Below are 18,260 nucleotides of genomic sequence, written 5' to 3'. Positions count from 1 at the left end.
GGATGCAATGCTGCCTCGCCCCACCCCACCCCCACCCCACCCCACCCCACCCCCACCCCACCCCACCCCCACCCCCCACCGACCCCCAGCACCTCTTTGAGGATGCTGTCCCTGCGGAAATCAGATCAGGATCGGCGCTGCATGCTGGGAGTCAAAAGACCTAGAATAGGATTGGTTGAGACTTTCCAGGGACTACCGTCCTTTTAGGCTTGGCCTGTGGGAGAAGGGAGGGGGCGCTGCGCACTTCCTGTAGACGCTGGCGGGCGACGGACTCAGGGAGTCCCCGCCTCACTAGGTACTAATCTCCCGCGCGTAGAAAGCGTCCGTGACCCAGCGGAAGTGATTCCTCCAACTGCCCCGGAACCCACGGCGGCAGGCAGCTGGGGGTGGGTGGGCGGCCCTGGTGTAGGGGCTGTGGCGGTGCGCGTGGACCCGGTGCGGTGGCTGTGGTTGCTGCGTGGCTGACGAGTGAGTCTCGGGCTGGGGTGGGAACGGAGCTCCGGGCCAGCGTGGGGGACGGGGGAGGCTCCTAGTGGGCGCGCTCGCCATCCCACTTCCCACCCCTTCCCATTTGGGCGGGGAAAAAACGGAAGCTCTTAACCTTCCCTGGCCTCTTCGGCTCTTGGTTTGGGGGAGGGGAGAGGAGGGCGGCGGGACCTTTCCTGGCGCCGCTCGGTGGGCTTGGAAAAGGGTGGAAGGAGGGGCGGCGGCCGGCAAGACTGGGCCTCCTCGAGGTTAAACGCGGGCAGGGTGGAGTTAGGAGCATGGCAGCCCTGTCTCTTTCCCTTTTTGCTTTCCCCGGGTGCACTCAGATTCGTTCTTTTCTTGGGGTCAGTCCCTAGTTAGAAGAGGGCCTTCGCTCTTCCCAGTTGCGAGACCCCGAGAAGTTTACCAACTTGTTGGGTGATCTCTGCCCGACTTGGTGTTTTGGGGCTGCCGTGCATCTGCCTCCCAGTCTCATCTGAAAGGAGGCATCTAGTGTCAAGTACAGTGGTCATTAAGTTTCTCTTATGGAACCTCTTTAATACAGCTATGGAGTTCGAATTATTAGTGCGAGCATTTCTACTCTGCATCGCCTTCAGTGTGGAAAACAACCGCAATCCTTTAGAGTTTTAAAACCTCATTTTCAAACTGCCAGATTTGCTTTCTGATCCCCAACTAGTTTCCTTTTTTGCTTAGTGGACTAAAATGATACGTCTCGGATCTCGTTTACATTATAATTGTGGTATAATTCATGATGTTGAAATATCACTGTTCACACGTGGATTCATTCATTTTGGAGATACAGTGGCAAGGAGACAACTATGGTCCCTGTCATCGTGGGTATTAAGTGCTTATTGCCAGTGATGATTTTGGCTTCATACTTAATTTTTAAATGACTGTCCTTTTTTTTCTTAAGTGTGAGATTTACCTAATAACTATCTACCATTCCAAAAAATATATATGTATATAAATTTATTTCAAATGGAAGATACTAGTTTCATTACATTATGGTAATTCTGTAATATAGTCAGTAGTTTGTAGTCAGAAGTTATAGTCAGTTCTATATATCAAGTTCCAAAGTAACATTTATATCTTATAAATTGCTTGTTTGGGTTTTTTGGGTAGATTTTTTTCAGTACTAGAAAATAATCTGGAAAATCTTTGTATTTACACTGGTATGTGTTAATGCATTTCAGCTAACCTGTCCTAAATGTTTACTGTTCCGTTATTAAATAAGATCAGAAAAAGCTCACCCAGTGATGCTCCAAATTTCAAGCCTTGGTGATTAAGAAAACAGTAGCGCCATTCACTCAACTCTTTATTGAGCATCTTTTCTATGCTAGGTACTAAATGAGGCCTGCCCTCACCGAGCTTGAGGAAAGAGGCTATACATTATATAAGCAAATACAGTTTCAGGTGGTGATAAATGTGAAGAGACTGTATCTAGATTAGAGTTAGATTAAGTTAGAGGACTAGGGTGTGGTGTCTGCTTTTGAAAGGAAGTGATCAAGGAAGACCTACCTCTCTGAGGAGTTAATGCTTTGCCTGGAGACTAAAATAATAAAGATCTGAAGGAAGAGTTTTTCAGAGAGCAGTAATTGTAAATGCATAGACCTTAAGGGAGGAATGAACTTGACCTATTAAAATACTTAGAAGGCCAGTGTGGCTGGACGTTAATGAAGGAAGAGTGATGGGAGATGAGATCAGAGTGGTTAGCAAGGAGTAAATAAGATGGAACTTTACAGTCCTTGTTCTGTCTGTAATGAGAAGCCATTGGAGGATTTTGTGCAGGGGAGTGATACCTGGCTTATGCTGTTGATGACTGATTGCTGAGTGGCAAACTGAGAGTTGGAGGAAAGTGGAAAAACCAGCTCCTAAGGAGGCTGGTAGTAGTTCAGTTGCCATGTGGTAGCTTGAACTAGAGATGTAGAGTTGGCAGTTAGGGAGAAGTGGTCTGATTTGGAATGTAATTTGAAGGTGGAGCCAAATGGTTCTTACCTTCGCCCCAGAACGAAAAACAATTTGGAGGAGTCACCTGTTTGCCCGAGCATCTCGGTGAACAGTAGCACCGTTTACTGGAATGAGGAAGACTGGGGCAGGTGCACTGGTTTCTGAGGAATAAAGCAGGAGTTCTGTATAGAGTGTACTCAGGTGGATGACTTTATACAGCTCAGAATCTGTGCAGTAGGCAAGTAGGATATCCACTGCTGTTGTTCAGGGGAGAAGTCAGGCTAGGGAGGTAATCTTGGAGTCATATTTTCCATGTGATATTTAAAACTATGGACCAGAGGACATCAAGTAAAGAGTATTAATGGAGAAGAGGGCAGATGTCTGGGAGCACTCGGGTCAGAGGAGGAGCAAACAGTGACAGAAGCAGAAAAGCCAGGAGGGTGTGGCATCCGTAATACTAAGGGAAGAAAATGTTTCAGAAAAGAGGGCGGAGTCAACTGTAAAACCCTAAGAGTAAGATGATGATGAAAAATTGACCCAGAAAGGACTTCCCTGGCAGTCCAGTGGTCAAGACTCCGTGCCTCCAATGCAGGGGGCCCGGGTTCAATCCCTGATCCAGAGCTAGATCCCACATGCATGCTGCAACTAAGACCCCCGTGCAGCCAAATAAATAAATAAATATTTTTAAATGAATAAATAAAATAATTTTTAAAAATTGACCCAGTGACCAAGTAGTTGAAATTTGACAAGAGCGCTCTGAATGGACTAGAGGTCTAAAAAGTCTGATCAGTATGGGTTACAGAGAAGTGTATGGTAGTGATGATGTTACAGCATTTTGATATGTTGAATTGTGGCAGGACAAAGTCCTTGGATCACTGTGCTTAGCTGGAAAGGTTGGCCTTGCATAGGAAGGATGATTTTTTACTCAACTTTTGAAACAGGAAGTATATGGTATATAGATGCAGGTAGGATGAAGGTGGAAAGATAAGGCAGTTGAAGTGACTTGTTTCTGTTTTGCTGGTGAAATAAGTGAAGTTGTCAGGGTAGGAAGGAGAGGTACGTTGGAGGTTTAGGAGATGCCGTGAATTTTCTCAGAGTAGGAAAGCCAGTTGACTAGGTAGGAGGATCAGTCCGACACCAAGTATCTGTTTAAAGTGTGTGGCCATAAATTTAAAATTGAGACCAGTCACAATGGTTGTGACTTTTCTTCAGCCAATTCAGTCTTTGGTTGAGGCCTGAGCTCGGTGGAGAATCGGGTTTGGCCAGGGTTGGGATTTGGGTGGGTAGCTACATCAGAGGAGAGGGCAGGGAGTTAAGGGTGTAAGGGCTGCGAGGCACGCATGGTGCCAGTCTTCATGAACTCTTCACAGTGGGATGGAGCAAGGTCAGGGTTGGGTTTATATTTGTTTACTTTCAGCCCATCATTTAAAGGTTCTTTTTAATTATTTTATTGTGTGTAGAATCTATAATTAGGTACACACTATATAGTGAAGTACTTGTTCATACTTTTTAGACCAAAACAAAGGAGTTCAGAGATCATTGTCTAAGAGGGAGATTAGGTAGGTTAAAGGGTAAGGCAGACAAGACAGCCTCAGTGGGAACACACAGCACTCTAGAGCTCTTGAGTTGTGTTCTGTGTGGGAGTGACTCTTGCTTAATAAAGGTGGGAAATTGGGAGTTATGGGCAGTTTGTTGTAGAGGGAGGGTGAATTTCACATGGGTTCAGTCATGAAATGGTAGAGCTGGAAGGGACTTTAGGCACAGTTGAGTCCAATTTCCTCATTTGGGAGATGAAGAAACAGAAGTCTTATCATTTAACCTATCTGGGTCTCAAGATAGAAATGCGCAGAATAGAAACTCAAATATGGACTTCTAACGACACTGAGTTACTTTGCCAAAAGCATTAAAACTGCCTACACAATAGTTAAGTACTATAGGAGCATTGTTATAAGTTGAATAAGCCAGAATGAGAATTTTACCTCATCCTGAGATAAATAAATTCAGCGACACTATAAGCACATTCTAGGCAAGATATTCTGATGTCTTGTTACAAACTGGAATTGTGTAACTTCTGTCAATTTGTATTAATGGCCAAAGCCGCTCTTCTTGCCTCTTCAAATAGGCCTAAACATTAGATAATTTTTGGTTAATGTAATTTACTTTGTTTTCCAAATTAATCATATTCTTACATATTGTTAAGAACAAATCATCAGGCTGACTGACGATTGTTTCCTTCATGAGTGGCTTAGTTCCACATACTTGTTTCTTTTTAAAAATCAGTTTTAAATCATAGTTTCCTAGTTATTTGTACTTTCAAACACGTATTTTTATGATTTTTTTTAAAAAATTGAAGTATAATTGACGCACAGCACTGCGTTAGTTCCAGGTGCACAGCATAGTGATTCTATATTTCTATACATTACAAAATGATCACCACAATAAGTCTGGTGCCATCTGTCACTGTACAGAGATATTACAGTATTATTGACTATATTCCCCACGCTGTAGATTTCATCCCCATGACTTAGGACTTGTAACTGGCAGTTTGTACCTCTTAATCTCCCTTGCCTACTTCACTCATTCCCCCACCCCCTCCCCCGTGGCAGTCACTGGTTTGTTCTCCTGTATCCATGAGTCTGTGGTTCGGTTTTGTTGTGTTTGTTCATTCATTTTGGTTTTTAGATTCCACATATAAGTGAAATCATGCAGTTTTTGTCTTTCACTGTCTGGCTTATTTCACTTAGTATAATACCCATGTTGTCACAAATGGCAAGATTTCATTCTTTTTATGGCTGAGTAATATTCCATTATATGAGTAATCTTGTAGTGTGTATGTGTCTGTGTATCATATCTTTATCCATTCATCTATCGATGGGCACTTAGGTTGCTTCCATATCTTGACTATTGTAAATAATGCTACAGTGAATGTAGGGGTGTGTGTATCTTTTTGAATTAGTGTTCTTGTTGTCTTTAGAAAAAATACACAGAAGTGGAATGGTGGATCCATGGTAGTGCTTCCATGCTGTTTTCCATAGTGGCCGCACCAATTACAGTCCCACAAGCACTGCGTGAGGGTTCCCTTTTCTCCACATCCTTGCCAAAAATGATGATAGCCATTCTGACAGGTCTGAGGTGGCATCTCATTGTGGTTTCAATTTGCATTTCCCTGGTGATTAATGATGTTGAGTATCTTTTCATGTATTTGTTGGCTGTCTGTGTGTTGTGTGTCTTCTTTGGGAAAATGTCTATTTAGGTCCTCTGCACTTTTTTTTTTTTTTTTTTCCCGGTACGCGGGCCTCTCACTGCTGTGGCCTCTCCCATTGCGGAGCACAGGCACCGGACGCGCAGGCTCAGCGGCCATGGCTCACGGGCCCAGCCGCTCCGCGGCATGTGGGATCTTCCCGGACCAGGGCACGAACCCGTGTCCCCTGCATCGGCAGGCGGATTCTCAACCACTGCGCCACCAGGGAAGCCCATCTGCTCATTTTTTAATTGGGGTTGTTTGGGGTTTTTTTCATGTTGAGTTGCATGAGTTCTTTATATATTTTGGGTATTAACCCCTTATCAGACAGATTGTTTGCAAACATCTTCTCCCATTCAGTAGGTGGCATTTTAATTATGTTGATGGTTTTGTTTGCTGTGCAGACGTTTTTTACTTAGTTTGATGTAGTCCCATTTGTTCATCTTTGCTTTTGTTTCCCTTGCCTGAGGAGGCATATCCCAAAAAATACTGCTAAGACCAATGTCAGAGAACGCACTATGTTTTCTTCTAGGAATTTTACGATTTCAGGTCTTACATTTAAGTATTTGAGTTTATTTTTATATATAGTATGAGACAGTAGTTCAGTTTGATTCTTTTGCAGTAGCTGTCCAGTTTTCCCAACACCATTTATTGAAGAGGCTGTCTTTTTTCCCACTGAATATTCTTGGCTCTTTTGTCATAGATAATTGATCATATAAGTGTGGGCTTATTTCTGGGCTCTCTGTTCTGTTCTGTTGATGTATGTGACTGTTTTTTACATACTGTCTTGATCACTGTAGCTTGTAGTAGTGATTTGAAATCAGGGAGCATGGTACCTTCAGCTCTGTTCTTCTTTCTCAAAATTGTTTTGGCTATTCAGGGTTATTTTTATATATTTTTTTTTCCAGCAGAAAACATGAGGTTAATAGGTGAGAAATCCCTTATTTTACTTAAATGACATCAGCCTGTACCTATCATTCTAATCTGCTTTTTAAAAAATTAACAGTTTATCTTGGTATTTCCATGTTATTATATACATAGGTTTAACTTATTCCTTTTCACTGCCCCATAATATTTCAAAAGTATAAATATACTATTTTTGTTTAGTATCACCCATTTCCCCTTCCCTCCAAAACTTGGTACTTAGCAAGTTTTAATGTTTTAGTTTTCTTATTACCATTGGGGTCAAACATTTTTAAACAGGTCTAGGAGCTATTTGTATTTTTTCTTCTGCTATTTTTCTAGAGTTCAGTGGGGTTTTTTTTACATTTGGTTCTTTAAACTGTAGTGTGTCTTTGTGAGTGATGTCAGTTAGACATCTAACCTTATTTTTTCCAGGTAAATAACCAATGTATAAAAGCAAAAAGATACAAAGAATAGATTTGCAGCTGTTGCTCTCATCTACTTAGCTAATCCAAGCAAGTCAGCTGAAAAACTATTAGAACTAATAAGAGTTTGTGAAGATCATGGAATACAAGCTCAACTTACCGAATTTAAAAGGTTTTCTTTGAAACACCAGCAATAACCTTTCAGAAAGTATAATCGAAAAAACAGATCCCATTCATAATGGGAACTGTAAAGTACCTAAAAGTAGACCTAATGAGAAATGTGTAATAACAAAATGTGGACTTGCCCAGCTCCTTAGCAAAAACATGTTTATCACACAATTGTAATTAAAACAGTGGGGATATTGGTCAGGTATAAACAGATTGATGGAACAGAATACAGTCTAGAAATCCATGTAGTAATATAGTATATGATAAGGGTAACATTTCAAATCAGAAAAGGGATGGGCTGTTTAAAGATCTTTTCGGTGTTCAAAGATACTAGGATAAAAACTGATTTCAGTGTAGGCCCTAGGTTCTAAGTATTTGTTAGATAATAAAAATCTAAAAAATAAAAAACTATAAAAAAGTAATGTTTATATATAACACTCTAAAAGCACAGTGACATCAAGCCTTTGTTCATGTCTTCTGCCTGGAACTATTCTCAACCCACTGTTCAACCACTTCCTCTTACCTACCTAATTCATATATACCTAATTCAGTTATGGAGTAGATGTTCAGATGTTCACACTGAGATTTTGTAGCCCCAAACTTAGATTTAATAGGTTATTTGTGGGTTAAGTCCAAATTTAATCATATTTCAAATATTTTTAACTTCCACGTAGGAATCAGTGTTTACGCCTAATGGTTAGTGTTGATTTACTCTTTCTTTGTTAGTGATGGGGAGCTCCCTCCCCCCACCAACCTTAACCCTTGTGTAAATGATGGAATTGATTTACTATATTAAGAAGTCTGTAGAAAAACTGTTGCTATCCAAAGGGCTTCTAAGGTGTGACTTTTCATGGTTGCTTAGCTACTGCTAGTTAGGTAAACAACCTGGATGTTTTGCTCTGGAGATTTTCCAGAGAAAAGTTGGCACTTGAAATCCTTCTTCTTCTAGCTTTTCTAGCATTTTTTTCCTTTTTTTTGTGTTTTAGAAGGAGTACAAAGCAGTATGAACAGAAGAAAATAATAATTACTGATAAATTTTTTAATTGCTTACTACTATGACCAAAAAATGACAGAGTACTGTTTTTAAATTTTAGATAACTATCTAAGGATTTATATCAGCACCTCTCAGCAGTAGTGGAAAAGAAGTTTTAACAGGAGCCAGAATTTGTTACCATGGCAGTATGGAATAATGGAAGGGAGCATGGGCTCTAAAGCAAACCTACCCAGGTTTAAATTCTCATGTTGCCACTTAAGCTGTAGAAGCCTTGAGCAGGTAGCAGCCTCCTCATGTTTTCTCATCTCTAAAATGGGAATGATAATTCCCCTGTGGAAGTGTTGTTTTAAAATAAGACAATGTATGCAACGCATTTAATGCAATGTTTACACTCATTAGGCCCTCAAATGGTTGGTAAAAAACGTTACATTGCCCCTGCTGCCTTTCTCTCACATTAGCCATGGTACTTTAAATACCTCCCTACATGCTTGGGGAGTGTTCTAGACTAACGTTTAATTTTTCCCCTGACTCTGTCAACACCTGGAGCATTCAGCCTCTCTATACATCAATGATGTTTTTTAAGGTGAGGGATTACATAGGTTTATTGATCAGGAATTTCTTAGAGAACAGGATAATTAGGATACACTGTTTTTCTGATAATGACATAAAAAATAATATTCGGATAAAAAAATCCTCCTTCGAAGAAATGCTGTTAAAATACAAATTACTGAAAACATGAGCTCTTTTCCTTTGGTAGTCATTTCTTTCGTGAAATTTAAGATTTCTCAAAAATTAATTTTTTTTTAACACTTCATTGTTAAATCTCAGAACTTTGGTAGCCTCTGTGCAGAAGGGATGGAACAGTAAAATGTATTATAGATGTGCACACTTACATAAGAAGAGGGCAAGCCTTACCTTTTTTATTCACAGGAAAGCTACTTCACGTCCTTGGATTTATCATGTTGTCATTCATTTAGCAGATACTTGCTTTAATGTTTACCAGTATCTAGTAGCTATAGTATACAAAGATGATTAAGGCCAAGGGTGTCTCCTTCAAGTTCAGTTCAGCTCCTAAGGAACAACATATGTGTTTTTAAACTGTTGTCAGAATAGTTACCTTAAAAAGGCGGGGGGAAAATCTGTATTTAGACTTTACTGTCCTGGAGGTGATCATCTTCTCTCAGATGTTCAGAAACTTGATACTGTTCCATATTGTGGTGGCTGGGAAACTTACATAGCAGAGAGAGAGAGTCCTTGCACTTGTAACACCAAGGACGTATTAAAAAATAATGGGAAAACATGTTATTGTGGCATTAATCTCAATATAGTATTGTTATATTTCAGGAAACTACTAAAGTTCCTGTGGACTCAAAGTAGAATTTCATAAGAACATAATGGGTAAGTTATATAAGTCATTTTGTAGTTCAATTAGTTGAAGCTTTCTTCTCAAAGATAGGCCTTTGAAGTCAGTGAATGCAAGTAAGAAAGTAGAGTAGACTGAAATTAGTTGTTTAAATAAGCAGCTTATGTTTATTATATATTTCTGAAAAGCAAATCAGTAACATTATTATGCCAAATTTAATTTGTGATTGCTAGTTATTGTACCTTAGGAAATTAGAAACTCTCCCAACATACATAGAAGGTGGTTTCTCTTGCCAAAAAAAAAAAAAAAAAATACTGGAAGTATAAATTTAAATAATTGATAGTTTTTATTTTTGTTCTCAGGTTGGCAAAAACTGCTAAAAATCTGTACTCTTGAATAGTCTATAATTAGAAGTTACATGCATCTTTATGAGTCCCCCAGCTTTTTATTACGAAAAATTGCAAGAATAATACACTATAGCCTTCACTAGTTAACGTTTTGTCATATTTGCTTTTCCTGCGTGTATACGTTTGTATGTTTATATACCCACATATACACACATAAGCTTTTTTTTTCTGTTCTATTTATTAATTGTACATGTAATACTCCACACCTAAATGCTTAAGCATGCATCTCGTAATTCAGTCCATATTCAGAATTTCAGTTTTTTCAATAGTGTTCTTTACAGTGGGTTTATTATTTTTAAATCCAGGGTCCAATCAAGGATTTACTTATTGCATTAATTTATCTCTTGTGTTCTTTAAACAGTTCCCTACTTTTGGGATTGGGTGAGGAGTGAGGTCTTTCATGACTCATTTAAATTTAGATTTGTCTGAGTATTTCCTCCTCATTAGATTCAGGTTAAACATTTTTGGCAGTGGTAGTACATAAGTGACTTTGATATTTGTTAATCTCAGTTTTAGGAATTTCTAAATTAATAACAAATGAATGAGTAAATGGATGTTTGTAACTGAACAGTACTTCAGCTTCATCCTCTGTACTTCTCCTTGCTAAGTCTTCCTAAGTTTTTAGAATAAGCCTTAAGATATTTTCTTTCAGATATTGATACCATAAAAATTAAAATTCTGTCGGTACAAAATTGTAAAGTTATACGTGTGAGAAAAGATCTTAAAGGGTTGTATAAAAATACATACTCCCTCAGAAAGTTACGTTGAGCCAATTCCTGTGGCTGAAGCCGGCATGGTGGCATTGAGGATAGCTGGTAGCTACCTCACCTCTACTTTGAATTTTTAGAGATTGATTATTTGTCTGTAGTCATTGTTTCAATATTCATGCAATAATTTAAACTGGGCAGTAAAATTTTTTGATTATTTTTTTATGGATCAAGAGTAAAATGCTAAAAAAAAAAAAAAAGAGTAAAATGCTGAGTAAAGAAGGCCCTAAATTTTAGAATACGGGGCTTGTCAGAAGTTAAGCTCACATGGCATATGAACGTTTATTCATAAACACACTATGCATCTTACTTTAAAAATGAGTATTTCAGGTCATAGAATTAAAGTTTTACTATTTGAATATTTTCTTTTAGTCTTCAAATTTAAATGTGCTGCTGTGTTCACAAATTGTTAATACTTCCATGAAAAATACTGGTAAATTTTCATCTAAAGTAAACATCCTTGGGAGTTCCCTGGTGGTCCAGTGGTTAGGAATTGGCGCTTTCTCTGCTGTGGCCCATTTTCAATCCCTGGTTGGGGAACTAACATCCCAGAAGCCATGTGGCCAAAAATTAAAAATAAAAATAAATAAAGTAAACATCCTTGAATGTAAAGTTTATTCTGATATTGGAAAATATTTAGAGAATAATAAAATAAGGAGTTAAAAAGTTTAAAATCTTGGTGGCTATTACTCTCCAGAAATGTTTCTGCTCTGAGTTATTCAGATACTAACCTTGGTAAACCTGTTTATTTTTAATAAATTTTGTGATTCAAAAATTATCTACTACATACTTTAGATGGAGAAGAGAAAACCTATGGTGGCTGTGAGGGCCCTGACGCCATGTATGTCAAATTGATATCTTCGGATGGTCATGAATTTATTGTAAAAAGAGAACATGCGCTAACATCAGGAACAATAAAAGCCATGTTGAGTGGCCCAGGTAGGTACATTTCTTTATTTCCTCTTAATATATCCTCACTTTTTTAATGTTTGATGAATGTGTTTTCAAGTTGAATTAAATGACTCATAACATTAAAAGAAAGACAGTAACTGTTCTAACATTAATTACTGCATGGTTATGTTGCATTGGGAAAAAAGTGGCTTCTGCTACTTCCTGTTTTCAGTTATTTACCATAGTTTCAATAAAACCTAATTGATTATTTTGTAATAGGAAGGATCCCTATGTTTCCATGGTCAGTTCACCACAGAAGGACTCTGGTGATTTTTGCTCCTGGTTACATGTAAAGTTTACCTATAGAAGTTATCGCTTCCCACATATCTACTGTTCCCATTTTACCTCAAGAAAATTTTTCTTGAGGGTTGGAATTTCTGGAGCATAGGGTAATTCTGTGTTTAACTCTTGGAGGCGCTGAACTGTCTGCACAGTGGCTGAACCATTTTACATTCCTGCCAGCCGTGTACGAGGCTTCCAGTTTCTCCACATCCTCCCTGACATTTGTTATTTTCCATTTTTCTGATTGTAACCATCTTAGTGGGTGTGAAGTGGTATCTCATTGTAATTTTGCTTAGCAATTCCCTAATGACTGATGAAGTTAAATATATCTGCTTGTGCTTGCTGGTCATTTGTATATTTTCTTTTGACAAATATCTGTTCAATTTTGTTGCCCAGTTTTTAATTGACTTGTCCTTTTGTTGTTGAGTTTAAGAGTTCTTTATAAATTCTGGACACTTTATAAGTTCTTTATAAATTCTGAACTTTATTAAGAGTTCTTTATAAATTCTTTATACCTTATGAGATAAATGATTTGCAAATATTTTCTTCATTCTGTAGGCTGTTTTTTCTTGATAGTATCTTTTGATGCACAGAAGTTTTTTATTTTGATGAAGTCCAATTTATTTTCCCTTTTGTTGTTTCTGATTTTTGGAGTCCTGTCTAAAAATGCATTGCCAAATTCAATGTCATGAAGATTTACCTTATGTTTTCTTACAAGAGTTGTGTTTTAAGCATTTACATTTAGGTTCTTGATTTTAAGTTAATTTTTGCATATAGTGTGAATCAGCTTCATTCTTTTGCGTGTGGACATCCCATTACTGTTTGTCAGAGAGACCATACTGAATGGTCTTGGCATCCCTGTTGATAATCAGTTGACCATAGATATGTAGGTTTATTTTTGGGCTCTCGATTTTCCATTGATCTATGTATCTGTGGTTATACCAGTATCACGCTGTTTTGATTTCTGTAGCTTTGTAGTAAGTTTTGAAATTGGGAAGTGTGAGGCCCCCAACTTTGTTTTTCTTTTTCAAAATTGTTTTGGCTATTTCAGATCCTTTGCAATCCCTTTTCTGTATCTTTTACTATGGAGATTTTAGAACATACACAGACTTGGAGAGAATAGCATAACACACCTTCCCGTACCCATCAACTAGCTTCAATAGTTAACATTTTGCCAGTTTTGTTTTGTCTATTATCCTAACTTTTTTTAAAAGAGTATTTCAAGCAAATTCCTGACATTAGGTTATTTCACTTGCAAAATCTATGATAGTCCCCCTGCAACCTCCCCCCTGCTTTTTTTTTTTCAGACTATCAGTTTTACTAGAAACAAAGTTATTTGTATAATGTCCACATCCAGGTTATACTTAATCTTGTGTCATCTTGTAAATTCATAATTAGAACTCTAGAGCCTTGAACAGAATCCAGTTTATCTTTCTAGCAAGAATACTTTATAGGTGGAACTCTTGTAGTCCTATTGTATCACGTCTTTTAGCAATGTCAAGACTGATTATTGGGTTCCATAGTTATCAAGCTGATTTGTCCATGAGCAATTCCCCAGTCAGACTTTCATATAATATTTAGTTTTAGCATTCACTGTGATTATTGCTGAGATTTACTTCATTTGGAATTATAAAACAGAGATTTTCTAATTCTGTAATTTCTTCTGCATTTATTAGTTAGAACTCTCCTATAAAGAAGAACTATTTGGTTACGCTGAAATATAGTCTGTACGGGAAAGAAAAGATAAATGCTTGATTTTTTTTTCCCCTTTACATGCAATTTTTCAGAGTAAAGAATTGGTTCTCCAGCATCCTCCAACAGTAAAGAGTGTTTGTTTTGTTTGGTTTTTTTTGCATATATACTTTTTACTGGATATTTTTCAGTCAGGTGCAGTCATTCTTACTGATGCTCAAACGGCTCCATTTTTATGCCAGAAGGAGCACATCAGGTTGGCTCCTGTGTCCTTTTGACACAGTTTTATTAGCCTTGAATAGCTATACTACTTTCTGTAATAAAAAAATTTCTCAGGTTCATTTTGTACATTATTCCTCAATCCTAAAAACAGCCATTCATTAAAGAGCCCTGGGGTTTGGGGGGGTGGGTTTTTTCGGTTTGATTTTTTAATGGAAAATGGTACTTAGATACCCCACTGTGGGTACTAGCAATACTCATTGCTCCTGGGTTGAAGTGCTTTTAGACTTTTCTACTGGACAGAACTAGGATGTACTTTAGGGGAAAAATCCCGATGCCAACAAAATTTTAACTGAAAATTGAGATTAAAGGATTTTTACAAAGTCTGATCTCCTTTAATTTAAAAACAAGAGTTTTATCTTTGAAGCATCAAACTTTCGGCACCAAACTAATGTTTGCATGAAAAGGAATGAAGTACTGATGCATGCTACAAGGTGGATGCACCTTAAAACATTATGCTGAGTGAAAGAAGCCAGACACACATTGTTGTATACTTCCATTTGTATGAAATATCCAGAATAGACAAATTCATAGAGACAGAAAGTAGAGGGGAGTTCCCTGGTGGTCTAGTGATTAAGGATTTGGTGCTTTCACCACTGTGGCCTGGGTTCAGTTCCTGGTCAGGGAACTGAGATCGTGCAAGCTGCGCATTGTGGCAAAAAAAACCCCAAAAACATAGAGAAAGAAAGTAGATTGGTGTTTTCCAGAGGCTGCAGTGTGGGTTTTATTTGGGGTGGCGAAAATGTTTTGGAACCAGATGGAGAGGATGGTTGCTCGGCATTGTGAATGTACACTGAATTGTACATCTTAAGTTGGTGACTTTTATATGAATTTCTTTTTTTATTATTATTAATTTTTATTGGAGCACAGTTGCTTTACAATGTTGTGTTAGTTTCTTGCTGTACAGCAAAGTGAGTCAGTCATACGTATACATATATCCACTCTTTTTTAGTTTCCTTCCCATTTAGGTCACCACAGAGCATTGAGTAGAGTTCCCTGTGCTCTACAGTAGGTTCTCATTAGTTACCTATTTTATACATAGCAGTGTATATATGTCAGTCCCAATCTCCCAATTCATTCCACCCCCCTTTCCCACCCAGTAACCATAAGTTTGTTTTCTACATACGTGACTCTACTTGTTTTGTAAATAAGTTCACTTGTACCCTTTTTTTTTAGATTCCACTTGTAAGCGGTATCATCTGATATTTGTCTTTATGTGTCTGACGTCACTCAGTATGACAGTGTCTCAGTCCATCCATGTTGCTGCAAATGGCATTATTTTCTTTTCTTTTGGCTGAGTAGTAGTCCACTATATATATGTACCACATCTTCTTTATCCATTCATCTGTCAGTGGACATTTAGGTTGCTTCCATGTCTTGGCTATTGTAAGTAGTGCTGCTATGAACATAAGGGTGCATGTATCTTTTCGAATTAGAGTTTTCATCTTTTCTGGATATACGCCCAGGAGTGGGACTGCTAGATCATATGCTAACTCTATTTTTAGTTTTTTAAGGAACCTCCATACTGTTCTCCATAGTGGCTATACCAACTTGTATTCCCACCTGTTATACGAATTTCACCTAAAGAAAACACTAATGTTTGTCTAGTGTCAAAGGCTTAATAAGTGCCTATTGGTAATATTTCATACATACATTTAAGAAAGAGTTTTCGTTATTGGCAAACAAAAATTTACCTCATTGCTATGAATTATCTGCTGAATCCTTCTTTCCTTCCTCCGCATCCCATCCTACTCCCAACCAATAGACAATTACTAGAAAACTTAAAATACTACATTCTCAGAAAGTACATTTTTCTGCCTTTTATATTCAGTGCACAATGCTAGTGCTAGACTGCCAAGAAAATATTTTATCCCAATAGTAAAGGAATCATAGAGCTAAAGAAATTCTGAGAGATCACTAAAAACAGTTTATGAACTGTTATTAAACAAAGGGAGGAAGTAGCTTATGAGAGCTCATTAACATGACCATATTTTTAAAAACTAAAGGGGAAAACAATGCATTTACTTTCTTGAAAAGATTCTTTAAGGATAGTGTTTTCACTTATCATTTATATTTACATGACAGCATAGCACAGAGCTCCTGCTGGTCTATAAATACTTAATTCCCTAGACTGAATCGTTTTAATAAAGATTTTTTTTATGTTTCTACTCAGAAATATACATATTTCATTTGATGCTAGTTGGGTTTATCCTTTTTGCATTATATTAGTTTTGCTAGGGCTGCCATAACAAAGTACCATTGACTGGATGTTTTAAACAGAAATTTATTTTCTCACAGTTTTGGAGGGTGGAAATTAGAGATCAAGGTGTTGACAGAGTTGGTTTCTTCTGAGGTCTCTCTCCTTGCCTTGTAGATGACTGTCTTCTTCCTGTGTCTTCCCATTGTTGTCTTACCTCTGTGTGTCTGCAGCCTCATCTCCTATTCTCATAGGGATGCCAGTCATATTGGATTAGGGCCTTAATCACCTATCTCCAAACATAGTCACATTCGAGTATTGGGGGTTAGGACTTAAACATATGAATTTTGGAGGAACACAGGTCAGCCCATGTATCACGAACAAATTCCTTTTCTTTTCCAGGTCAATTTGCTGAGAACGAAACTAATGAAGTCAATTTTAGAGAGATCCCTTCACATGTGCTATCAAAAGTATGCATGTATTTTACCTACAAGGTTCGCTACACTAACAGCTCCACGGAGATTCCTGAATTTCCAATTGCACCTGAAATTGCACTGGAACTGCTGATGGCTGCAAACTTCCTAGATTGTTAAATAAAATAAATTATAATAAACTGTTAACTTTTTTCAGTATTTAATACCTGTAGTTCAGTTAGTAATTTTTTCATATATAGCATGTCGCCTGTGTGCAGTTGAACCTTAAAGTTCGTTGCAAAGCAGATTACCTTCTGTTCTTCTGCATAGCAGTCAGAGTTGAAATCTGTTTGCTACATCAACAAATTAAGGACATTTTCACAAATTGAGAAATAAACAAATATGCCAATTCGTAGGTGGTTTTGCCTTATCCTTTGGATGTGATTTTTAAAATTAGAGCAGTGGTGAAATTTAGGCATAAATTCAACACGTTCTACAGGTAAATAATGGGGCTACATATTTTTATGTTTTTAGTGTTTTTTTAAAAACCTATTCTGATCTTATAGCTGTCATTAGCATTACTAGAGTTATGCAATTGCATATAATTGCATTATAAACATGTTTATAACTTAGCCAAAATATTGATTTTTATAACTGTCAAAGACATGAGAGTTGAAATTTCTTATGTGTCTTTTGATAAACTGCAGTATTGTTTAAGTATATCTTGTCTTTTTGTTTATTGCTACAATTTAAGAACTTTATTTAAAATCAATTTTGGAAGGTTACTAGGTACAGCTTTTGGAGCAGAGACTTTTTGAACTTTAGCCACATGGTCAGCAAGTAAACTACATGACTTCAGTTTCATGTGCATTTTGGCCAATCCATTGTATAAAGTTTCCTTTGCAGTATTCATTCTTACATAGTCCCTTGTTGTGATTACACTTCTCATTATTTAAATATGTTTTAAAAGACTCACTAGGAACTTTTTCATCTAGATCCTAAGAGCAAGACTTCTCTGACAATTCCAGTCTTCCTCCATTCAACTGAAATATTATAAAATAAGAAAAACGTGGAGAGATGCAGTGCAAATCTAATAATGCACTTTGATGTAGTATATTAATTATCTTCTATTAATTAAAGTATGTCCCACTAGATATGATATCCATAATCTGGGCCTTCTACTGAACTCAAACTTATAGAAGAGGTCATTCAACTTTCACACTAAGACAAAAAATGTTTGAAGAACTATAATAGAGCGTCTCTGCTTAGTCATGGAAAAAGAAGCACTAGAGTTGGGTTTATTATTGTCTCTATCTTAGTAGTAAAACAAAGCTGTTATTATAGGGTCTATAAATTGAAGTCTTCAGCTTACTTCTTTAAGACTGGTTCAATATGGACCAGTTTTTCTGGAACCTGCAAAGACCATAAACAAGATCAATAAAAGTAATTTTTCCTCTTAGAAGACCTAACATTGTTATTGAAAGCAATTAAATATAAATGTTAGTTGCATATATTTTAGTAACATCTTAAGACATAGTGTTACATATTTTAGTATAGAATTATCAAGTACTAGAATTATATTCTGCTACTTGGTGACAAATAATGCCAATTATAAACCTAAGTGGTGATCTTAAAGGTCAAGGTGATAGCTAGAATACAGTTTAACTTTGACCCATTTTAGTAGGTTACTTTATATGTTAGGTCCAGAAGTTACCTTAAGTTCAAAATATTGAAATAGAACTGAA

At 37.3% G+C, this 18,260-nt stretch overlaps 1 protein-coding gene across 1 annotated transcript; it reads left to right on the top strand.

Moving 5' to 3' along the window:
- The first annotated feature begins 377 nt into the window (after positions 1–377).
- ELOC (elongin C) lies at positions 378–17,234 on the top strand. Its single transcript, XM_065895522.1, has 4 exons — positions 378–468; positions 9,509–9,562; positions 11,497–11,640; positions 16,505–17,234. Exons 2-4 carry the CDS (start codon positions 9,559–9,561, stop codon positions 16,693–16,695), a joined length of 339 nt encoding a protein of 112 aa, XP_065751594.1. The 5' UTR covers positions 378–468; positions 9,509–9,558; the 3' UTR covers positions 16,696–17,234.
- Positions 17,235–18,260: the final 1,026 nt, after the last annotated feature.

This window comes from Phocoena phocoena, chromosome 17, assembly GCF_963924675.1.
Source record: "Phocoena phocoena chromosome 17, mPhoPho1.1, whole genome shotgun sequence".
In the NCBI taxonomy this organism is placed as follows: Eukaryota; Metazoa; Chordata; class Mammalia; order Artiodactyla; family Phocoenidae; genus Phocoena; species Phocoena phocoena.
Note: the sequence above shows the minus strand (reverse complement) of the source record. Positions and strands in the feature narration are given on the sequence as shown.